We start from the raw sequence: 19,829 nt of genomic DNA, 5'->3' as shown, positions 1-19,829 counted from the left end.
CATGGACAATATTAAGAATTAGCCACATTTACAGTGCATCCGGAAAGTATTCACAGCGCATCACTTTTTCCACATTTTGTTATGTTAGAGCCTTATTCCAAAATGGATTAAATTAATTTTTGTCCTCAGAATTCTACACACAACACCCCATAATGACAACTTGAAAAAAGTTTACTTGAGATTTTTGCAAATTTATTAAAAATAAAAAAACTGAGAAATCACATGTACATAAGTATTCACAGCCTTTGCTCAATACTTTGTCGATGCACCTTTGGCAGCAATTACAGCCTCAAGTCTTTTTGAATATGATGCCACAAGCTTGGCACACCTATCCTTGGCCAGTTTCGCCCATTGCTCTTTGTAGCACCTCTCAAGCTCCATCAGGTTGGATGTCGGTGCACAGCCATTTTAAGATCTCTCCAGAGATGTTCAATCGGATTCAAGTCTGGGCTCTTGCTGGGCCACTCAAGGACATTCACAAAGTTGTCCTGAAGCCACTCCTTTGATATCTTGGCTGTGTGCTTAGGGTCGTTGTCCTGCTGAAAGATGAACCGTTGCCCCAGTCTGAGGTCAAGAGTGCTCTGGAGCAGGTTTTCATCCAGGATGTCTCTGTACATTGCTGCAGTCATATCTCCCTTTATCCTGACTAGTCTCCCAGTTCCTGCCGCTGAAAAACATCCCCACAGCATGATGCTGCCACCACCATGCTTCTCTGTATGGATGGTATTGGCCTAGTGATGAGCAGGGCCTGGTTTCCTCCAAACGTGATGCCTGGCATTCACACAAAAGTGTTTAACCTTTGTCTCATCAGACCAGAGAATTTTGTTTCACATGGTCTGAGAGTCCTTTAGGTGCCTTTTGGCAAACTCCAGGTGGGCTGCAATGTGCCTTTTACTAAGGAGTGGCTTCCATGTGGCCACTCTACCATACAGGCCTGATTGGTGTACAGTGTTGCTGCAGAGATGGTTGTCCTCCTGGAAGGTTCTCCTCTCTCCACAGAGGACCTCTGGAGGAGCTCTGACAGAGTGACCTTCGGTTTTTGGTCACCTCCCTGACTAATTCCCTTCTCCCCCGATCGCTCAGTTTAAATGGCTGGCCAGCTCTAGGAAGAGTCTTGGTGGTTTTGAACTTCTTCCACTTACGGATGATGGAGGCCACTGTGCTCATTGGGACCTTCAAAGCAGCAGAAATTTTTCTGTAACCTTCCCCAGATTTGTGCCTCGAGACAATCCTGTCTCGGAGGTCTACAGACAATTCCTTTGACTTCATGCTTAGTTTATGCTCTGACATGAACTGTCAACTGTGGGACCTTCTTTAAACAGGTGTGTGCCTTTCCAAATCATGTCCAATCAACTGAATTTACCACAGGTGGACTCCAATTAAGCTTCATGGCAAAGGCTGTGAATACTTATGTACATGTGATTTCTTATTTTTTTTATTTTTAATAAATTTGCAAAAATCTCAAGTATACTTTTTTCATGTTATCATTATGGGGTGTTGTGTGTAGAATTCTGAGTAAAAAAATGAATTTAATCCATTTTGGAATAAGGCTGTAACATAACAAAATGTGGAAAAAGTGATGCGCTGTGAATACTTTCTGGATGCACTGTAAGTCTCTAGTAACCTTATGAAGAAAACATCCATCCATCCATTATCCAACCCGCTATATCCTAACTACAGGGTCATGGGGGTCTGCTGGAGCCAATTCCAGCCAACACCAGGCACAAGGCAGGAAACAAACCCTGGACAGGGAGCCAGCCCAACGCAGGGCACGCACACACACACACACACCAAGCACACACTAGGAACAATTTAGAATTGCCAATGCACCTAACCTGCATGTCTTTGGACTGTGGGAGGAAACTGGAGCACCCGGAGGAAACATGAAGAAAACACTTTGAGAAAAAAAAAATAAAAATAGCAAATTATACTTATTTACAAGTCATGCTACACCCAATCTGTTTGTTCTCACTCAAATAAGCAGATGGTCTTGATTATTAAAAAGACTGGACTCTCCTTGGCACTTAAAGGAATATACCACTCAAACTTTTTCATAAGTTATGTCCAAAACACAAATACTTTTATTAAAGTACTGCTAAATAAACAACTTCTTTTTGTGACTGAAAATGAAACATGCTGAAATGCAAGCAAACATTTTCATTTGGCTAACATTGTCAGCTTGTGTCATGTGTCAACTTTGCAAAGACCACTGAGAGACAAATGCAACTAAAGATTGAAATATAAAGAAAAGTGAGTACAAAACATCATCAGGAAGAGAATATGTCCTGGACATGTGCATATTTAAGATGCTTCAAGAAGCAGAAAGTCACTTCACCCGTGCAGTTTCACAGCCTACTGCTGAATAACCATGAATTGTTCCAGTTGTGGATATAAAGATAAATGGAACAACAGAAGGCGAGACTGTACTTCAAACACTCCTTCGTGTTTGAGCATATTCTGTTTAAGTAGAGAAGAACATTTTCCAGAAGTAACTTATTTAAAAATATTTTATTAAAAATACTTGTGTTTGGGACATTGTGAGCATATGACTGGATGACTTGACATATACTTTTTAATGGATTTTTTACACTGTTTGCTGATGTCCAGTGTGGGCCACCATAGATGTAGATCCTATCAGCAGCTTCATGTTTTGTATGAAACATGAAATGAAAGCCTTTTCTCAGGTACCTCTCTATAAGCTACATAGGGTAAGTAACATAAAAAAAATACTATTTTTGGTTGGAGTATTCCATTACGGTCCACCAGACACTTAACTATACTGTTATCCTTTGGAGTCTTTTGGTCTTTATAATATCAGAAAAAAAATGTGCACAAAAGTCTACAACTAATTTATTTGTATGTTTACACCATTTAGCTTGCTAAGTTTTGCTCCATTGGTCACAAATGCTACCTGTATTAACTTCATGTTATGCTTTATCTATGGTTACTAATTATGTGCTAAATTTTCATCATATCATTGCTTATAACCTTACAAAATCAAGCGTAACAAAAGACATGACTTTTCATTTAATTTTTGGAAGTGAGACCTAACCTCAGTCAGATGTTAGCTACATTACAGTCATGTTCGTAATAAGCAATTGAAATTCTTATCCACTACCCTGAGGTGTTTTAGAGCAGCTCTTTGTTTATACTTGTGGGAAAATATAATTATTGAGAGCAGCTGTGTCACTAGTGATAATTTTTTCTTAAGAAATGTAAAAATCAGATAAGGTTTACTTAAGCAAATTTGTAGGAAATGTAAAGAGATATTTATACATTTATAACATCTGCGGTGGGCTGGCACCCTGCCCGAGGTTTGTTCCTGCCTTGCGCCCTGTGCTGGCTGGGATTGGCTCCAGTAGACCCCCGTGACCCTGTGTTAGGATATAGCAGGTTGGACAATGACTGACTAACATGACTGACATTTATAACATATTACGGATTGGCTCTGGCAAAATATTCCCTTTCTGGCTTTCAGCTCCTCTTATGACTTCTTATCCTGAACTTATTTATTAGTTAAAAATTATCCAAGTTGCAACATTGGCTTGTTCTTTTAACCAAAATCCATCATCCAATTCCATTCCTAATTAAAACTTGCTACTACTGCCTAGCACAGTCAGTACAAATACCACAAGACATGACAACAAACCCGGAATGGAGATAAAAAGAAAATGGAAGAGAAAGTGTTCCCCATTGAATTTGTACCCTGAGCCATCCAAAATATTACAAACAGAAGTGATGCCTTATTGTTCCCAGATAGGATTACCTACAATGCAGAGGCTGAGATTATTAAAGATGGAGGTGTGGGTACTAGGATTAATGGAGAGACCTACACAATTTTCTACACTCTTAAAAAATAAAGGTTCTAAAATGGCACTTTAGTGGGTGGTGTGGTTCCTTTTAAAACTTCTATTTGACAAAGAACCATTTCATTCTGGGAAAACAGACATCTTTAATGTATAGAAAGCTCAATTACAGTAACGATTTGGATCACAAAAACCAGGTTACTCAGCAGGATTAGTTAATGAAAATCTGAATTTAGCCTACATTACTGTTGTCCTGCTGAGAAACACGGAGGTGATTTAGTTATTTAATAAAAATAAATTTAGCTACCAAATCCTGACAAGACAAGAATCAAAGTAAAAAAACAGGCAAGTGATCAAACCAAAAGAAACTTGCAAGAAAATATTACTTTTTGAGTAATTTTTTTTTTTTTTTATTTATTATCACATAATGAAAGGAATTCGCAGGTGACCTTTAATTTTGTCATGCAAATTATTCGTTGGTCATGACCCTGGAAACTACACCCTTAGCAATGTGGAAAGTGGTGCCAACAATGGCTATCACAACATGCCAAATGAATTCACGCAAAATCGAATAATATTTGTATGCAACAAGAGTCCTTTTAAAATCACAAACTCATTGATATTCCATAAATCTCTTAATTAATCTAATCATAGTGATTTATGAAACCTGTTGCATCAATAAAAAAAAAAAGCTCTTTCTGGAACTTTCCTGTGGAGGGTTATTTTGGAAAGCAAAAATGGTTCCCCAAAGACTTCCCTCTGAAGATCTACTGTGGCAACTTTAAGAGTGCACCTTATTCCAAACTATGAGTACATATGAGATTAGGAACCTAACCTAAAGGATAGCCATTTTAAACTCACAGAAGTAAAGGAAAGAAATAAAAGAGATAGACCTGATTAGACTCACTTGAGAGCCTGGATAGGCGGCTACCAGGTGGTATCAGCCAACACTGAAAATTTCTCAAAGTAAGCACCCAGTTGCATAATTCAAGATTAGTGTAGGGCCACCACTGCTGTTTTTCCAAATTACATTTAGATCTAAATTTCATTCCATTAATAAAAATCGAACATCTGTCAGTTTGAAGGAAGCAGGGACCGTCATTTAATAAACGCCTCATGGCATGACTATTTGTGCTGTCTTTTGTACAAAAAAGATTTTCTTTTTGTTTTAATGTAAACTTATAAAAAATGAGCATCTTTTTACAATTTTTTTCAGTAAAGCTGCAACTTCAGGCAGAGTCGATTGGAGTGATAACAATCAAAGGAGTCTGCGCCAACCGCTATTTGGCAATGAATGAAGATGGACGGCTCTTTGGATCTGTAAGTAATAATCTCCTATTTGGTTTAAGCTGCTGTTATTACATAAAATGATCTGTAACTCCTAATATATATTTGTAGAAAATGTGAATTGTAGATTTTAAAGTGTAAACTGAATAAACTTTAGCTTAATGTCAGATATTAAAGTGTAAAATTATCTGAATAATCTTTATCTTAATGTAGCTTAATTGTCTGCCACAGCTCCCAGGTACACTTTGTCTTTGTGACATTATGCATTTAACACAAATTAATTAAAACATAAGCAAGCATTCTCAAACCAATTCAGGGTCACTGGGGTTTGGACCCTATCACAGCATTGTGACTGCTTCTTTAAAGAAAGGAAAATGTTAAAGAGAATTCACTTTAAAAAGACAAAGGCCTTAAAATATACTTAAAATGTACTAAACTATTTAGTAGGCATTATTTCTATTTAAATTTTAATTGCTCAGCATTGTTTGTTTAAGGCCAGCGGTGGGTTGGCGCCCTGCCTGGGATTGGTTCCTGCCTTGCGCCCTGTGTTGGCTGGGATTGGCTCCAGCAGACCCCCGTGACCCTGTGTTCGGATTCAACGGGTTGGAAAATGGATGGATGGATGTTTGTTTAAGGTAGTTGTTTTCATTCATTGAGTTTAAAAAAGACATAATGAGTAAAAATCATCATTTATTACTACTGGCTAAATTAAATCGGTTTGGGTTAATTCAAAGAATGTCCTGGAAGGCCTCCGTAACCTGTTATTTACTCACAAAAAAATTGCATGAAATAATATTAACCAAAGATTAATAAAACAGCATTCCCCAGTCCACTAGAGCCATGGGAGTCTTTGAAGTATCCAGACAAATGTGTAATTCCTTTTCTATTGCGAAAACATCCAGCCCTGGAATTGTAGGTCATCGTCTGTTTTTAGAATGTTTAATTTTATTTCTCCTGTGGATACACACGCAAAGTTGTTCATTCAAAAAGTATTGTCAGTGAACTGCCCAGTTTTTTGGAGCTCTTTTATCAAAACAGCTGCTTAGTAACAACATTAATGGAAATGTTGATGCATTGTGATGTCACTTTAGAGGCCTGAAGGGTGTTGATTACAAAATATATTTTAATTTAATGATTTCATTGTCTCATCCTCCGGAACCGCCCACAACAACGTATTCATTGTAATGGCATGGTGATCTCTGCTTTATTTTATTCAGAACTACTACAATTCATAAGAATTTCTGTTTAGAATATACAGTATAAGGGTGTCAGCAACATACCTTTTAGTTTAATCATGCACATAATGGAAACTTGTAGCCCAAGACGGACATGACTCTCTACTGTACTCACCAAAATGACAGCTCTCTTCACTACACATTTTTGTCTTGAATTTACAGTAACTTACGATGTTTGGACATAAAGGAATATTTTTTGAATTTTTATTACTTGTCAGTCAACCCTGCAGAACCAACCAAAATGCTCCATATTGCAGAAAAATGCAGAGCTGTTTCAAAGGAATATTCCACTCAAAAGTGATGTTTTTTTTTATATTGGTTGCTAATCTCATGTTGTTTATAGTGACAGAGAAAATCTTACATCATTTTGTTTGTAGCGACTTTTAATTTCATGTTTTCATGGAGCATGGAGATAAAGTTAATGGAAATCAGCCGTGAATAACAGTAAACAATCTGTGTGTGGGGGGAAATTCTAGTTACTTGTGTCACACGATTCACATAATCCAGGTCTCAGGCATCTAGTTGTACATTCAAATCATCCCAGACACATGTATTTTTGTTGAAATGTTATTAAATAAGGGCAGCACAATAGTGCAGTGGTAGCGCTGCTGCCTCACAGTAAGGTGACCTTGGTTCGCTTTCTGGGTCCTCCCTGTGTGGAGTTTGCATGTTCTCCCTGTGTCTACGTGGGTTACCTCCGGGTGCACCGGTTTCCTCCCATAGTCCAAAGACATGCAGGTTAGGTGCATTGGCGATCCTAAATTGTCCCTAGTGTGTGATTGATGTGTGTGTGCCCTGGGGTGGGCTGGCACCCTGCCCAGGGTTTGATTCCTGCCTTGTGCCCTGTATTGTTGGGGATTGGCACCCTGTAGTTAGGATATAGAGGGTTCGATAATGGATGGATGGATATCATTAAATAAACCAGGTCCAGAAAATCCTCTCAAGAGTAAATGCAGAACATGTTCAAACAAAAACATATTTTTAAATTGAATATTCTGTACCGGGGCGGCACGGTGGCGCAGTGGTAGTGCTGCGGAGACCCGGGTTCGCTTCCCGGGTCCTCCCTGCATGGAGTTTGCATGTTCTCCCCGTGTCTGCGTGGGTTTCCTCCCACAGTTCAAAGACATGCAGGTTAGGTGGATTCTAAATTGTACCTAGTGTGTGCTTGGTGTGTGAGAGTGTCCCACCCTGCCTGGGTTTGGTTCCTACCTTGCGTCCTGTGTTGGCTGGGATTGGCTCCAGCAGACCCCCGTGACCCTGTGTTCGGATTCAACGGGTTGGAAAATGGATGGATGGATGGATATTCTGTACCGACTTCACCACCTTCTATAGTGACAGCTGAACAGAGTCCACACCAGTGTGTTATGCAGCCAGTAAGGTCAGACTCCATTGTTTACCTGTAGAAGATGAGTAGCATACAAAGACACACTTAAGGTTTTCTTACGCATCTGAAGAAGTAAAGGTGTTGATGGGCCTTCTTCACAATAGCCAACCTTTGATGGTCTCACTTCAGGTCAAAAAATTTAAACAGAGGGGTGTGCCACTACTTACGGAAGCATATTATCACTACTGAAAAAAAAATGTCACATTATTTTGCAAAAGTATTGTCTGGTGTGGGTGGTACCATCATGCACTGCAACAGCTAGTTAGGAATCCATTCAGAAGTTTCCATACACTTAGGGTGAATTCTTTAAAACTCACTTTATAACCCATTCACAGATTTTATACTAACAAACTATAAATTTGGCACATTGTTGAAGATATCTACACTCACCTAAAGGATTATTACACCTGTTCAGTTTCTCAATAATGCAATTATCTAATCAACCAATCACATGGCAGTTGCTTCAATGCATTTAGGGGTGTGGTCCTGGTCAAGACAATCTTCTGAACTCCAAACTGAATGTCAGAATGGGAAAGAAAGGTGATTTAAGCAATTTTGAGCGTGGCATGGTTGTTGGTGCCAGACGGGCCGGTCTGAGTATTTCACAATCTGCTCAGTTACTGGGATTTTCACGCACAACCATTTCTAGGGTTTACAAAGAATGGTGTGAAAAGGGAAAACATCCAGTATGTGGCAGTCCTGTGGGCAAAAATGCCTTGTTGATGCTAGAGGTCAGAGGAGAATGGGCCGACTGATTCAAGCTGATAGAAGAGCAACTTTGACTGAAATAACCACTCGTTACAACCGAGGTATGCAGCAAAGCATCTGTGAAGCCACAACACGCACAACCTTGAGGCGGATGGGCTACAACAGCAGAAGGCCCCACCGGGTACCGATCATCTCCACTACAAATAGAAAAAAGAGGCTACAATTTGCACAAGCTCACCAAAATTGGACAGTTGAAGACTGGAAAAATGTTGCCTGGTCTGATGAGTCTCGATTTCTGTTCAGACATTCAAATGGTAGAGTCAGAATTTGGCGTAAACAGAATGAGAACATGGATCCATCATGCCTTGTTACCACTGTGCAGGCTGGTGGTGGTGGTGTAATGGTGTGGGGATGTTTTCTTGGCACACTTTAGGCCCCTTAGTGCCAATTGGGCATCGTTTAAATGCCACGGGCTACCTGAGCATTGTTTCTGACCATGTCCATCCCTTCATGACCACCATGTACCCATCCTCTGATGGCTACTTCCAGCAGGATAATGCACCATGTCACAAAGCTCGAATCATTTCAAATTGGTTTCTTGAACATGATAATGAGTTCACTGTACTAAAATGGCCCCCACAGTCACCAGATCTCAACCCAATAGAGCATCTTTGGGATGTGGTGGAATGGGAGCTTCGTGCCCTGGATGTGCATCCTACAAATCTCCATCAACTGCAAGATGCTATCCTATCAATATGGGCCAACATTTCTAAAGAATGCTTTCAGCACCTTGTTGAATCAATGCCACGTAGAATTAAGGCAGTTCTGAAGGCGAAAGGGAGTCAAACACCGTATTAGTATGGTGTTCCTAATAATCCTTTAGGTGAGTGTACTTTATATAGAGCAAAAGTTATTTTTTCCAACAATGTTTACAAAGTATTTCACTTTTTATTGACTATATCACAATTCCAGTGGATCACAAATTTATATACACTTTAATACTTGGTAGCATTGCCTTTAAATTGTTTGAGCCAAATGTTTTGGGTCACTTTCCACAAGCTTCTTACAATAAGTTTCTGAAATTCTGGCCCATTCCTCCTGACAGAACTGGTGTAACTGGGAGAATTTTGGAGGCCTTCTTGCTAACACATGCTTTGTCAGTTATGCCCAGAAATTTTCAGATTGAGGTCATGGCTTTGTGATGGCCACTCCAATACCCTGACCTTGTTGTCCTTAAGCCATTTGTCACAACGTTGGAGGTATGCTTGGGGTCTTTGTCAAGTTGAAAGACATATTTGCAACTGAGCTTTAACTTCCTTGCTGAGCCCTTGAGTTGTTGCTGTAGTATATGTACATAATGTTCTTTCCTCATGATGCCATCTATTTTGTGAAGTGTACCAGACCCTCCTGCAGCAAAGCACACCCACAACACTGCTTGATGGTTGGGATAGTGGTGTTTGGCTTGCAAGCAGCACCCTTTTTCCTCCAAACATAAAGATAGTCCTTATGGCCAAACAGTTTGATCTTAGATTCATCAGACCAGAGGACATTTCTCCAGAAACTAACTAACTAACTTTGTCCCCATTTGCATTGCCAACTGCAGTCTAGCTTTTTTTTGGCTTCTTTGGAGGAGTGACTTATTCTTTGCTGAGCAGCCTTTCAGGTTATGTTGATATAGGACTTTAACTGTGGATATTGATACTTGTCTACCTGAGTCCTCCAGTATTTTCACAAGGTCCTTTGCTGCTGTTCTGGGATTAATTTGCACTTTTCCTGCCAAAGTACATTCCTCTCTTGGAGACAGAATGTGTCTCCTTCCTGAGCGGTACAGCTGTGTGGTCCCATTGTGTTTATACCTGCGTATTATCATTCATAGATTAACATGGAGCATTCAGGCATTTGAAAATTGTTCCCAAGGATGAACAATTTTTTCTGAGGTCTTGGCTGATTTCTTTTGATTTTCCCATTATGTCAAGCAAAGAGGCAGTGAGTTTAATGGTAGGCCTTAACATATAGTCACCTGTTCACTCCAATCAAGCTAATTGGCTAGAAGCTAATTGCCTAAAGGCTTGACATCATTTTTTGGAATTTTCCAAGCTATTCTGGGTGGTTCGTAATGTGGTGGGTGCAGCAACACAGTGTAATAAGCACATGATCCCAACTTTTCTCTCTCTTTAAAGGCACAATTGACCAAGTGTATGTAAACTTGTGACCACCTGGAATTGTGATATAGTCATTAAAAGGTGAAATACCCTGACTGTGAACCTTGATGGAAAAAATTATTATTGCCCTGCACAAAGTACATATCTTAAATGATACGTCAAATTTATAGTTTGTTAGTATAAAATCTTTGGAGGGGATATAAAGTGAGCTTGAAAGAATTCACCCTAAGTGTATTAAACTTCTGTCTTCAACTGCATATCTACAGATGTGCACACGTGCAATCAAGTGACAAGAAAGGAACAAAAGTCATAGGTATACATGTAATCCTGCATTTGCTGATGGGTAAATTTAATTCACACAGTTAGGGTCACGTGGAGCCACTATCTATTGCAGCAGAACTGAGTGTAAGGCAAGAAGCAACCTGCTGCCGGTAAAACCAGGCATGCGTATGGAGGAAGCAATGAAAGAAGCACGACCTTGCAGTAAGTAAGTGAACAAAAGTTAAGTGCAGATTATTAGGATTTGAAGAGATCAGGGTTTTTTGAGGGTATGTTTATTTGGATTACCCAGATAATATAAGGGAGGGGTGGATTTTGTTGCGTGGCAAGGGGCTTTCTCCTTGACTTTGTGCAATCGTTTATCCAGTAATTACATTCAAAGAGTTTCCCCCTTTGCCATTAGCGCTATGATTAGGATCTGAATCAAACAGGATAGATAAAAAGGTCAGTGACTTCACGATTTTATTCTTGTATGTTCCTGACAAAAATAAAAAGCTCAGGGCCTTGGCACAAGAGATCAGGATACATTAAAATAAGATTAAACCCGCTAATGAACAACCCCCGATAATAGCATTCCTGACTCACGAGACCAGGGTCTGCATGGGGTTTGCACGTTTTTCCCTCTGCATGTCAGTTAATTGTGAACTACGTGCATGCTTAAACTATCTCTACACACGTGCCCGATGTTACTGGCAGCAGTAAGCAAGATCTTTGAAATCTGGAAATGTGTCAGAAATAGTTCTCAATTAACCTAAAACAAAAGTTTAGTCTTTCCTGTTGTGTGAAGTAAACAATATCCAGCCCTTTTTTTCTATTTCTATCCCCAACCCGAACCACTGAACAATTAAAATATAAATACTAGCTGCAATGCCACCAGATCACACAAACAGGTAGATTAAAATCCATCCATCCATTTTCCAACCCGCTGATTCCCAAGGCACAAGGCAGAAACCAATCCTGGGCAGGGTGCCAACCCACCACAGGACAAACACAAACACACCAAGCCAATTTAGAATTGCCAATCCACCTAACTTGCATGACTTTCGACTGTGGGAGGAAACCAGAGCGCCTGGAGGAAACCCACGCAGACGCAGGGAGAACATGCAAACTCCACGCAGGGAGGACCCAGGAAGCGAACCCAGGTCTCCTAACTGCAAGGCAGCAGCGCTACAACTGCACCACCGTGCCACCGGCAGATTAAAATGAAACAGATAATTTATTTATAGGTTTCTGTTAGTGGATTACACACAGCAGCCCCTCCTGATTGGCTGTGAGATTGTGCCTTGCAAAAGACAGGCAAAACACCATGATTGCTTCTTGCCATGTAGAATCAGGAATGCTAGCTCTGTACTAACACCCTGCCTACTAAACATCTGTACATAACTGACTACATTTTAATCTGATTAAAATGTAATTAATGTCTACAACCTTTTTCAATTATTGTCCCTTGATTGCATTTTCTTCACCCCTCCCTCCAAGTGCATGCCCGATGTTACCAGCAACAGCCGGATGCTTCTTGTGTTAAACTCAGTGCTTCTAAAATGATTGCTGGCTTCATAGTGATCATAAACTGTGAGATTAAATTTACTCATCAGCACATGTAGGATTATACTGTATGTATACCTTCTTGCCACTTGATTGCACATGTGCACATCCTTAACGTATCCCTCAGTAGCCATTACAGAACGTGTGGACCATGCTTGTGCACGATGATACTGACCACACCAGACAATATCTTTTCTGTAATAATGCAATAAGTCTAAGAAATAATGCAAAATTACTGCAAAATAACGCAGATCTTTTGTAAAATAATGCAATTTTTTTAGGGTTGCAGGAACAAGTTTCGGTAACTAATCGCATAAGGGTTGCAGTCTTGTGACAGAGCAAAATCACTGATTTGAATTATTAAGTCAAGTACTTATGGGTAGTGCAATCACATAAGTCACTAAATTAAAGAATGGATATTTATGAAAGAAACAATGTTGCACTTTGAAAAGGGCTCTCTTTTCAATAAAGTATTAAAGACTTGAACACCTTCTCAGTGTAACAGGAAACATAAATTAGCAATAATGTGGTTTTCCATGTTCAAATGTTTAGAAGTAGTTGGATCCAACCTTCTGGTTTTGATTGCACACTTGTGGTTTATACAAAAAAAAAACATTATGGTCACTCAGGGTTTTACCTACATAACATTTAATGCAGTCATAAATCTGTCACTCTCCAATGTAAAGACTGTTAAAGGAAAAGAGGAAATAAAATTGAGTAATCTCACTTAAGAGATATCTGATGCAACTTTTTTTTTAATATTCTCATTATAGTAGGCAAAATTTTAAAAAAATCTTATGAATCAATTTAAAGAAAAACCTTGTACTCGACAGATTCATGGCAGAATGTGTCATTTTAAAGATTTATTTAAGTTTCATTTCACATAGAACCTTTTTACGGTGAACATCATCACAGTATAATTTTCAAGTACACACACACACACATATATATATATATATATATATACACACACATATATACTGTATATACATACATACATACATATAAATACATCCATCCATCCATTATCCAACCCGTTATATCCTAACTACAGGGTCACGGGGGTCTGCTGGAGCCAATCCCAGCCAACACAGGGTGCAAGGCAGGAAACAACCCCAGGGCAGGGTGCCAGCCCACCGCAGATATATATATATACATACATATACATAATACATACATACATACACATATTTTTATATATATATATATATATATATATATACACACACACACATAAGCACTCACACATACATACACTATAAAAAAATTTATATTATGCTTTCCCGCTGTCTATTAAGAGACATGGGGAATCCAATATCTTTTTGGCCTGCAACTTGCAGAATGAAATTATTTTTATTATGGTACTTAATAAAATAAAGTATTTGAATAGTAACCTAAACAGATACCATTGAGAAGGGCATTGTTTCCTGATTATGTTTTAAGCCATTCACATTATTTTAATGAGAGTTCCACATACTGTACAGGTATCCATAACAATCAGCCTTCAAGAGGCACAGGAAAGTTCCACTAACAACTTCCAGAATCTGTCTGGAGGCAGCTATATTATGTAAATAGGTACTTTAATACACAACAGACTCCTTATTGAGAGCAAAACAGTTCTGTGAACTTGGTTGCCCATAGCAACTGAAATGTGTGCCAGATGCTGGGGTTTATGTCAATAAAGCTCTCCCCCATATGTGTCTCTAACCTTCAGATTCTTCACAGTATTCAACAGAAATGCAACAATGCTAATTAGGTAATTCTTGAAAAGTTTTTGATGTTTTTAATATTTACTAAAGTAAGCACATGCAGTATCTTACGGCTGAACTTTAAACATGCAGTAGTTCACCCGATGAGGTAAGTTAGCCAGTCAGGAACAAGACATTAATAAGAACTGAGAGAATCAAGACCAACAAAATTCAGACCCCTTTGGCATATCACTGTTAGGTTACCAAAAAAAGTGGCTATGCTATTAAGTTTTTCCATCTGTGTGCTTGTGAGTTTCCTGCAGTGTTAATTAAAGAAAAACCACAAACGCTATCCCTATTCACTTTAATACATTAAAAGCCTACCAGGTCTAAATGTTGTTTTGTTTCATCCAGTTACTCTGGTTCTCTTTTAAAGGCTCTAAATCGGCTCCTTTTCTTCCACCATTCAGTTACTGTCTCCATCTAATGTTTTAAGGGGTATAACAATAACAGACTGACCAACAGCATGCAGGAAGACATCTTCTTCCTTATGTTGTTTGTAGCATTCAGACTGAATTCAGCTTTGCATCTTACTTTAAGTAAGCATAAGAAAGAAAAGATGAGTCATTTTTGGCAAGGTTTCAGGCAGATTCAAATATTTTGTGGTAAAGTGAGGTCTGAGGCTCATTGCCTTTTAAAATAAATAATCGCCACACTCGTGGTTTAAGGAGGGGGCATGGTAGCGTGGCTGGAGTGATTCCCGGATGCTAGGCAGTGTGGGCGTTTCCGCACTTAAGTGCACAGGTGAGGAATCGTCCATGTCCGTAATTGATGCCAGGAGCTTCTAATCGCCACACCTGTGCCACATCCCCACATATAAAATGAGAAATGCGAGTGAGAAGGAGGAAGAAAAAAGGCGAGGGAAAGGAATGAGAAAAGGAACTGAGGTTAAAAGGTGGCTGAAGAGCTGTCTTGGTGAAGACTATCTGACCACCTAGAGGGGAAAGGCAGCACAAACAGGGGCTCCATGAAGGAGTGTAGGTTGTTGCACTCTAGGGGCTAATTTGCCCCACTGGACAATGGTGTGGAGTGGGGCAAGCATGGCAGAGGACCTCCCTAGGGGTCTGAGGTACGACTGCGGGTTCGTGAAAGATGACGGGAGGAGTGCCGACCTCGGACAGTCTGGGTGTGCTGTAAGATGGCAGCCAAGACGGGGGTTGGGGGATGAAGTCTGTGCTTGCAGAGTCTCCGCCGGCTGCGCAGGCTATGGGTGAGCTGAGGAGACAAAGAGGGAGGTGGACTGGGAAAGCAGTGACTGCATTTTTAAACTCTGCTATTAATGGGTTTATTTATTTTATTTTTATCCCCTCACTTGTTTGTATGGATTATTTGTGGATGTTTTGAGCACTGCATTGTGGACACAGTTTTTGGTTTTGTTTTGATTCTTTTTAATAAAGGCATGGAACACTTTTAACACCATCCCCTTGCTCCATGTGAGATCTGTCCCCATTTGTCAGCTCATTCGGTCATAACTATTGATGGTGTTGGGTTTAAGAGGCTCCCAAAGGTAAAGAGGGAGCTTGGAGTGGACCCACGTCACCTCATATGTCACATACAGGCATGGACAAATTTGTTGGTACCTTTGCAGTTCATTAAAAAAAGTGTTTTATGCCTTCTCAAAAATGATTACATAAAATGAAAAGCAGTTTTCCCATGTATAAATGTATGCCTTTGATATATCATTAAGTAAAGCAAAGCAAGTATGAGTTGAAATCAAGTATTGCTTATTCTACAAAGATAATTCGGAAATAGCCTGGACACATTTCCTGAAATCTCTACCAAAAGATGATCAATAATTGGATAATTATCATCAATAATTGGAGTGATTTTTCAAGCTGGCTATTTTCTTTAATTACTAATACACATTTTTCCAATCGTGCAATCAGTTATTCAGCCTATTTAAGTGGAGAAAAGCAGTCTCTATGCTATTTTGTATCTTCATCATGTGTCCCACACAGGACATGGACTAGATAATGCAAAGGAGAGAGTTGTCTGGGGAGATCAGAAAGAAAGTTATAGACAAGCATGTTAAAAGCAAAGGCTATAAGACCATCTCCAAGCAGTTTGATGTTCCTGTGACAACAACAGCAAACATGATTATGAAGTTTAAAGTTCATGGCAATGTAGCCAACCTCCCTGGACACAGCTGGTAGAAGGTAAAACCAATTACAGATTACAGAATGCGCAGGTGGACAGTAAGAATGGAATATAAAAGCCATGTACAACTTCCAAAGAGATATAAGTTGAACTCCAAGGTTAAGGTCCATCAGTGTCTGATCACACCAACCATCACTTTTCAGTGACAGTATGAATGTATGATGACCCAGGAGGACTGCACTGTTGAAAGAGAAATAATTAAAAAAAAAAAAACAGAATGGAACTTGCTAAAATGTATAATGGCAAGCTACAATGTTTCTGGGAGAATGTCCATGAAACAAATGACAGAAAACTGGAGCAATGGGCAAGTGACATCAGCTCTGTGTCCACAGTTGAAAAAATGAAGCTTTCAAAGAAAAGCACACAATACCTACAGTGAAACATGATGGGGGTTCGGTTATGTTTTGAGGCTGCTTTGCTGCATCTGACATGGGTTGCCTTGAGTCAGGGAGCAATGAAATCTAAAGTGTGGGGCAAAACATACTGCCCAGTGTCAGAAGGCTCTGTCTCAGTAGCAGGTCATGGATCTTCCAACAGGATAATGACCTAAACAATACAGCTAAAAGAAGCCAAGAATGACTAAGAACAATACAGTGGACTATTCTGATATTGAAAGAAGTGAAACATGCAGTCTGGAGAAGGCATCCTTAATACATGACACAGCCGGGCAGTTTACTCAGGAAGAGTAGGACCAAGTGCTTACTGGCTGGTACAGAAGTCTCATTGAGAGCGACAGGAACTGCTTGTTTGCAGCGATTACCTCTAAAGTTTGTGGAACAAAATATTAGGTTTAGGGTCTCATCATTTTTGTCATTTTAATTTGTGTTATAATTTGAAATAATAAAAAAACTCTAAAGCAAAGTCTGCTTTTTGTTAAATAAATAATGATGGTTGCCAGTTACTTTTGTCATTTTCAAGTTATTTCATTGTCAATTGTGGATTCTTTTCTCGTGGAGGGGTACCAACAAATTTGTCCATGTCTGTCGGTGTACTAATCATGAGAAAAGAACAAAATAGAGCAGACTAAGATATGGTCAGGAGATCAAATATCGTAAGAAAACAAGTTTAACAAAAGTAATAAGGTGAAAATTATTGTTGAGAGACAAGGACTACAAAATTCAAAGCATGAAAAAACTAAGACAAGCCGGAGAGATTAAAGAACAATTCTGAAAAGTAAGAGATGCCTGGTTCTAATAAACCTGTTTAAAATACCATAACAATCGCGGCAGAAAATGTCAGGATCAACAGTGCCTGAGGTTTTTGGTTAATTGCACAGGAAATTGTCATTCCTGTAAGGTTGCAGCTAATAATTTTCTTTGACGTCTGTTGCTACTCATGCCTTAAAGCACGCAGATCCTGTCGTATTTAATTCCTGATGGCATCTGAATAAATAGGATTACTTGTCATAGGCAGGCTGTCAAGAATTCTGTGATTGTGAGATGCAGAATTTTACTGTACTTTGGATTATTTTAAATGAGGTTCTGTTTTGTGTTGCATTATGGTTTTGGGTTTCTGCTAATGCCTTCATCTGAATGTTTGATTATTTGTTTGTCTGTGGTGCCATTACTTTTCATTGCTTATTAGAGGTATCATGGGCAGGAGCTCAATTCTAGTTTTTCTAGGGCCGGCTAAATAAACCAAGCTCTTGCAAACACTTCTGTACTTCTATATGATGTGGACTAGGTTCTTTTGTTTTGGTTGGAGTGAACAAGACCTTGCTAGAAGGGAAGACCACTGTTATCTATCTGTTTCAGTTAAATTGACAGTTTCCCTCACTCAGCTCAAAACAATTACAATTTTGTTTGTGAATGGCAGAATCATCCTCAAGAGATGACAGAGTAGTTGTTGCTGTCAAGAAGCAGAAGATGGGGTGGTGATGCTATGCTTAGTGACCCCTAAGTGCTGCACAAAAAGGTAGGGGCAGAGTGAGAGAGCTCAATTGACATCACCAGGAAGCACTCCAGTTACAGTGCTTGGAAGCTGTCCCTGCACACCATAATACAGAAGTCCTATTACATAAAGGAGCTGCTACTGAAGGCCTTTATACTCCAGATGTTAAGAATTCGTGGCTGGCAACCAACTGTTATGAGAGCTGTGTGGATGCACTATTTGCAGCTGCCATCTTGTTAAGTACTAAGTGTGCTGGGTTTGATTTTTCCAAACACACAGTAGTAACAGACTGTAAAACAGTTTTCTTTTGACACAGGAACTGATGCATTTTAAATATTCTGCCCAGCCTCTGTTTTGAAAGGACAAATCTATAGGAAAAGGATCAAAAATAAATCTTAATTTTAGATCCAAGCTGAAAGTCATGCAAATATTTTACAAGAACAAGCCGGAAATCATTGATATGTATATTCAAACAATATGCATAAATGCCTGATTGATGTTAGAACTTGTTGTGTAGAACTGGTTGAGTGTTATACATTGGCTTTAATTATTATGAATAATGTATTATTTCTTCCTATTAAGTGCTATCTTAATCTTGATACAAAAAATTAAGAAAAGAAAGATAAAGGATTAATATAAAAATTAGAGATAGCTGTAAACGTCAATGATGTAATGATACAGGTCTTACTAAGACCTGATGCTAACAGGACCTCTTTAATTATAACAACAGTTAAGAGATGAATGCCACACAACAATACAATATTTGCCAAGTAATGAAGAGTAATCTTTGTTTTGTCAGATTATCTATTAGCTCCACCAGCCAGGTTGTATTTGTAGAATTATCCAGTTCAACTGGACAGCTTTGCAAAATGTAGATTATAGGCCGTACTTGTACTACTTAATAGACTGATTTTGGGTTGACTCTGGCTTTCATCATAGGCTCTGCTCCTCATCCATGAATGGGATTAAGTGCGTTTAAAAGCAGATGGTTGGATAAGCCTCTGATTTCTTTTGCTGAAAAAAGATATCTGCAATTTTTATATGTCTGTTAATGATAACGGCACAAAAACTATCAGATTAATGTATAAAAAAGGAAAAACAAATCTGCTGCAATGAAAATGAAAGTAACAGAAAAGCATTTATATATCTGATGGAGTTTGTACAATGTGTTCTTAATAAGACAGTGGTGAGATTAACTAGTCCTTATGAAAAGGTGCAAAGCTACCATTAGGGCATACCGGGCCCTTGACAATGAGGGGCTTTTTAATATTGCACCTGACTCTCACAAGATGAAATATTCGAGTGACTGCCAGTTTTAATCAAGAGTGTGAACAACCACGCTGCATGAAACCAGGTGTCTACATTCTGAAATGAATTCTTAAAAGTGAGATCAACTCCGTTTTAGGGAGATCTATTCATTAAATCACCCAGGGGGCCTGTGGGTGTCTTTAATCCAGGCCTTGCTTATATTACACAAGTAAGTCAAGAAATGCTAGTGGGGCTCCTTCATACCTAGAGTGATATGCCTTTATAATGCTTCACTGGGAATGCTCTCTTACTTTTAGCAAAATCTAAAATTTTCTTCTTTTTGTAATTCTTGTGTGTATATGACAGAAGGCTGTTGTTGT

The 19,829-nt window shown here is 39.1% G+C and overlaps 1 protein-coding gene across 1 annotated transcript in view; it reads left to right on the top strand.

The window, feature by feature from the left end:
• The window catches only part of fgf2 (fibroblast growth factor 2), a 51,878-nt gene that overhangs the window by 8,004 nt on the left and 24,045 nt on the right, over nucleotides 1–19,829 (top strand). The window contains exon 2 of the mRNA XM_039751228.1: nucleotides 5,023–5,126. Within this exon, the coding sequence (XP_039607162.1) occupies nucleotides 5,023–5,126 (104 nt within the window). The remainder of the gene's footprint in view (nucleotides 1–5,022; nucleotides 5,127–19,829) is intronic.

This window comes from Polypterus senegalus, chromosome 4 (assembly GCF_016835505.1).
Source record: "Polypterus senegalus isolate Bchr_013 chromosome 4, ASM1683550v1, whole genome shotgun sequence".
In the NCBI taxonomy this organism is placed as follows: domain Eukaryota; kingdom Metazoa; phylum Chordata; class Cladistia; order Polypteriformes; family Polypteridae; genus Polypterus; species Polypterus senegalus.
Note: the sequence above shows the minus strand (reverse complement) of the source record. Positions and strands in the feature narration are given on the sequence as shown.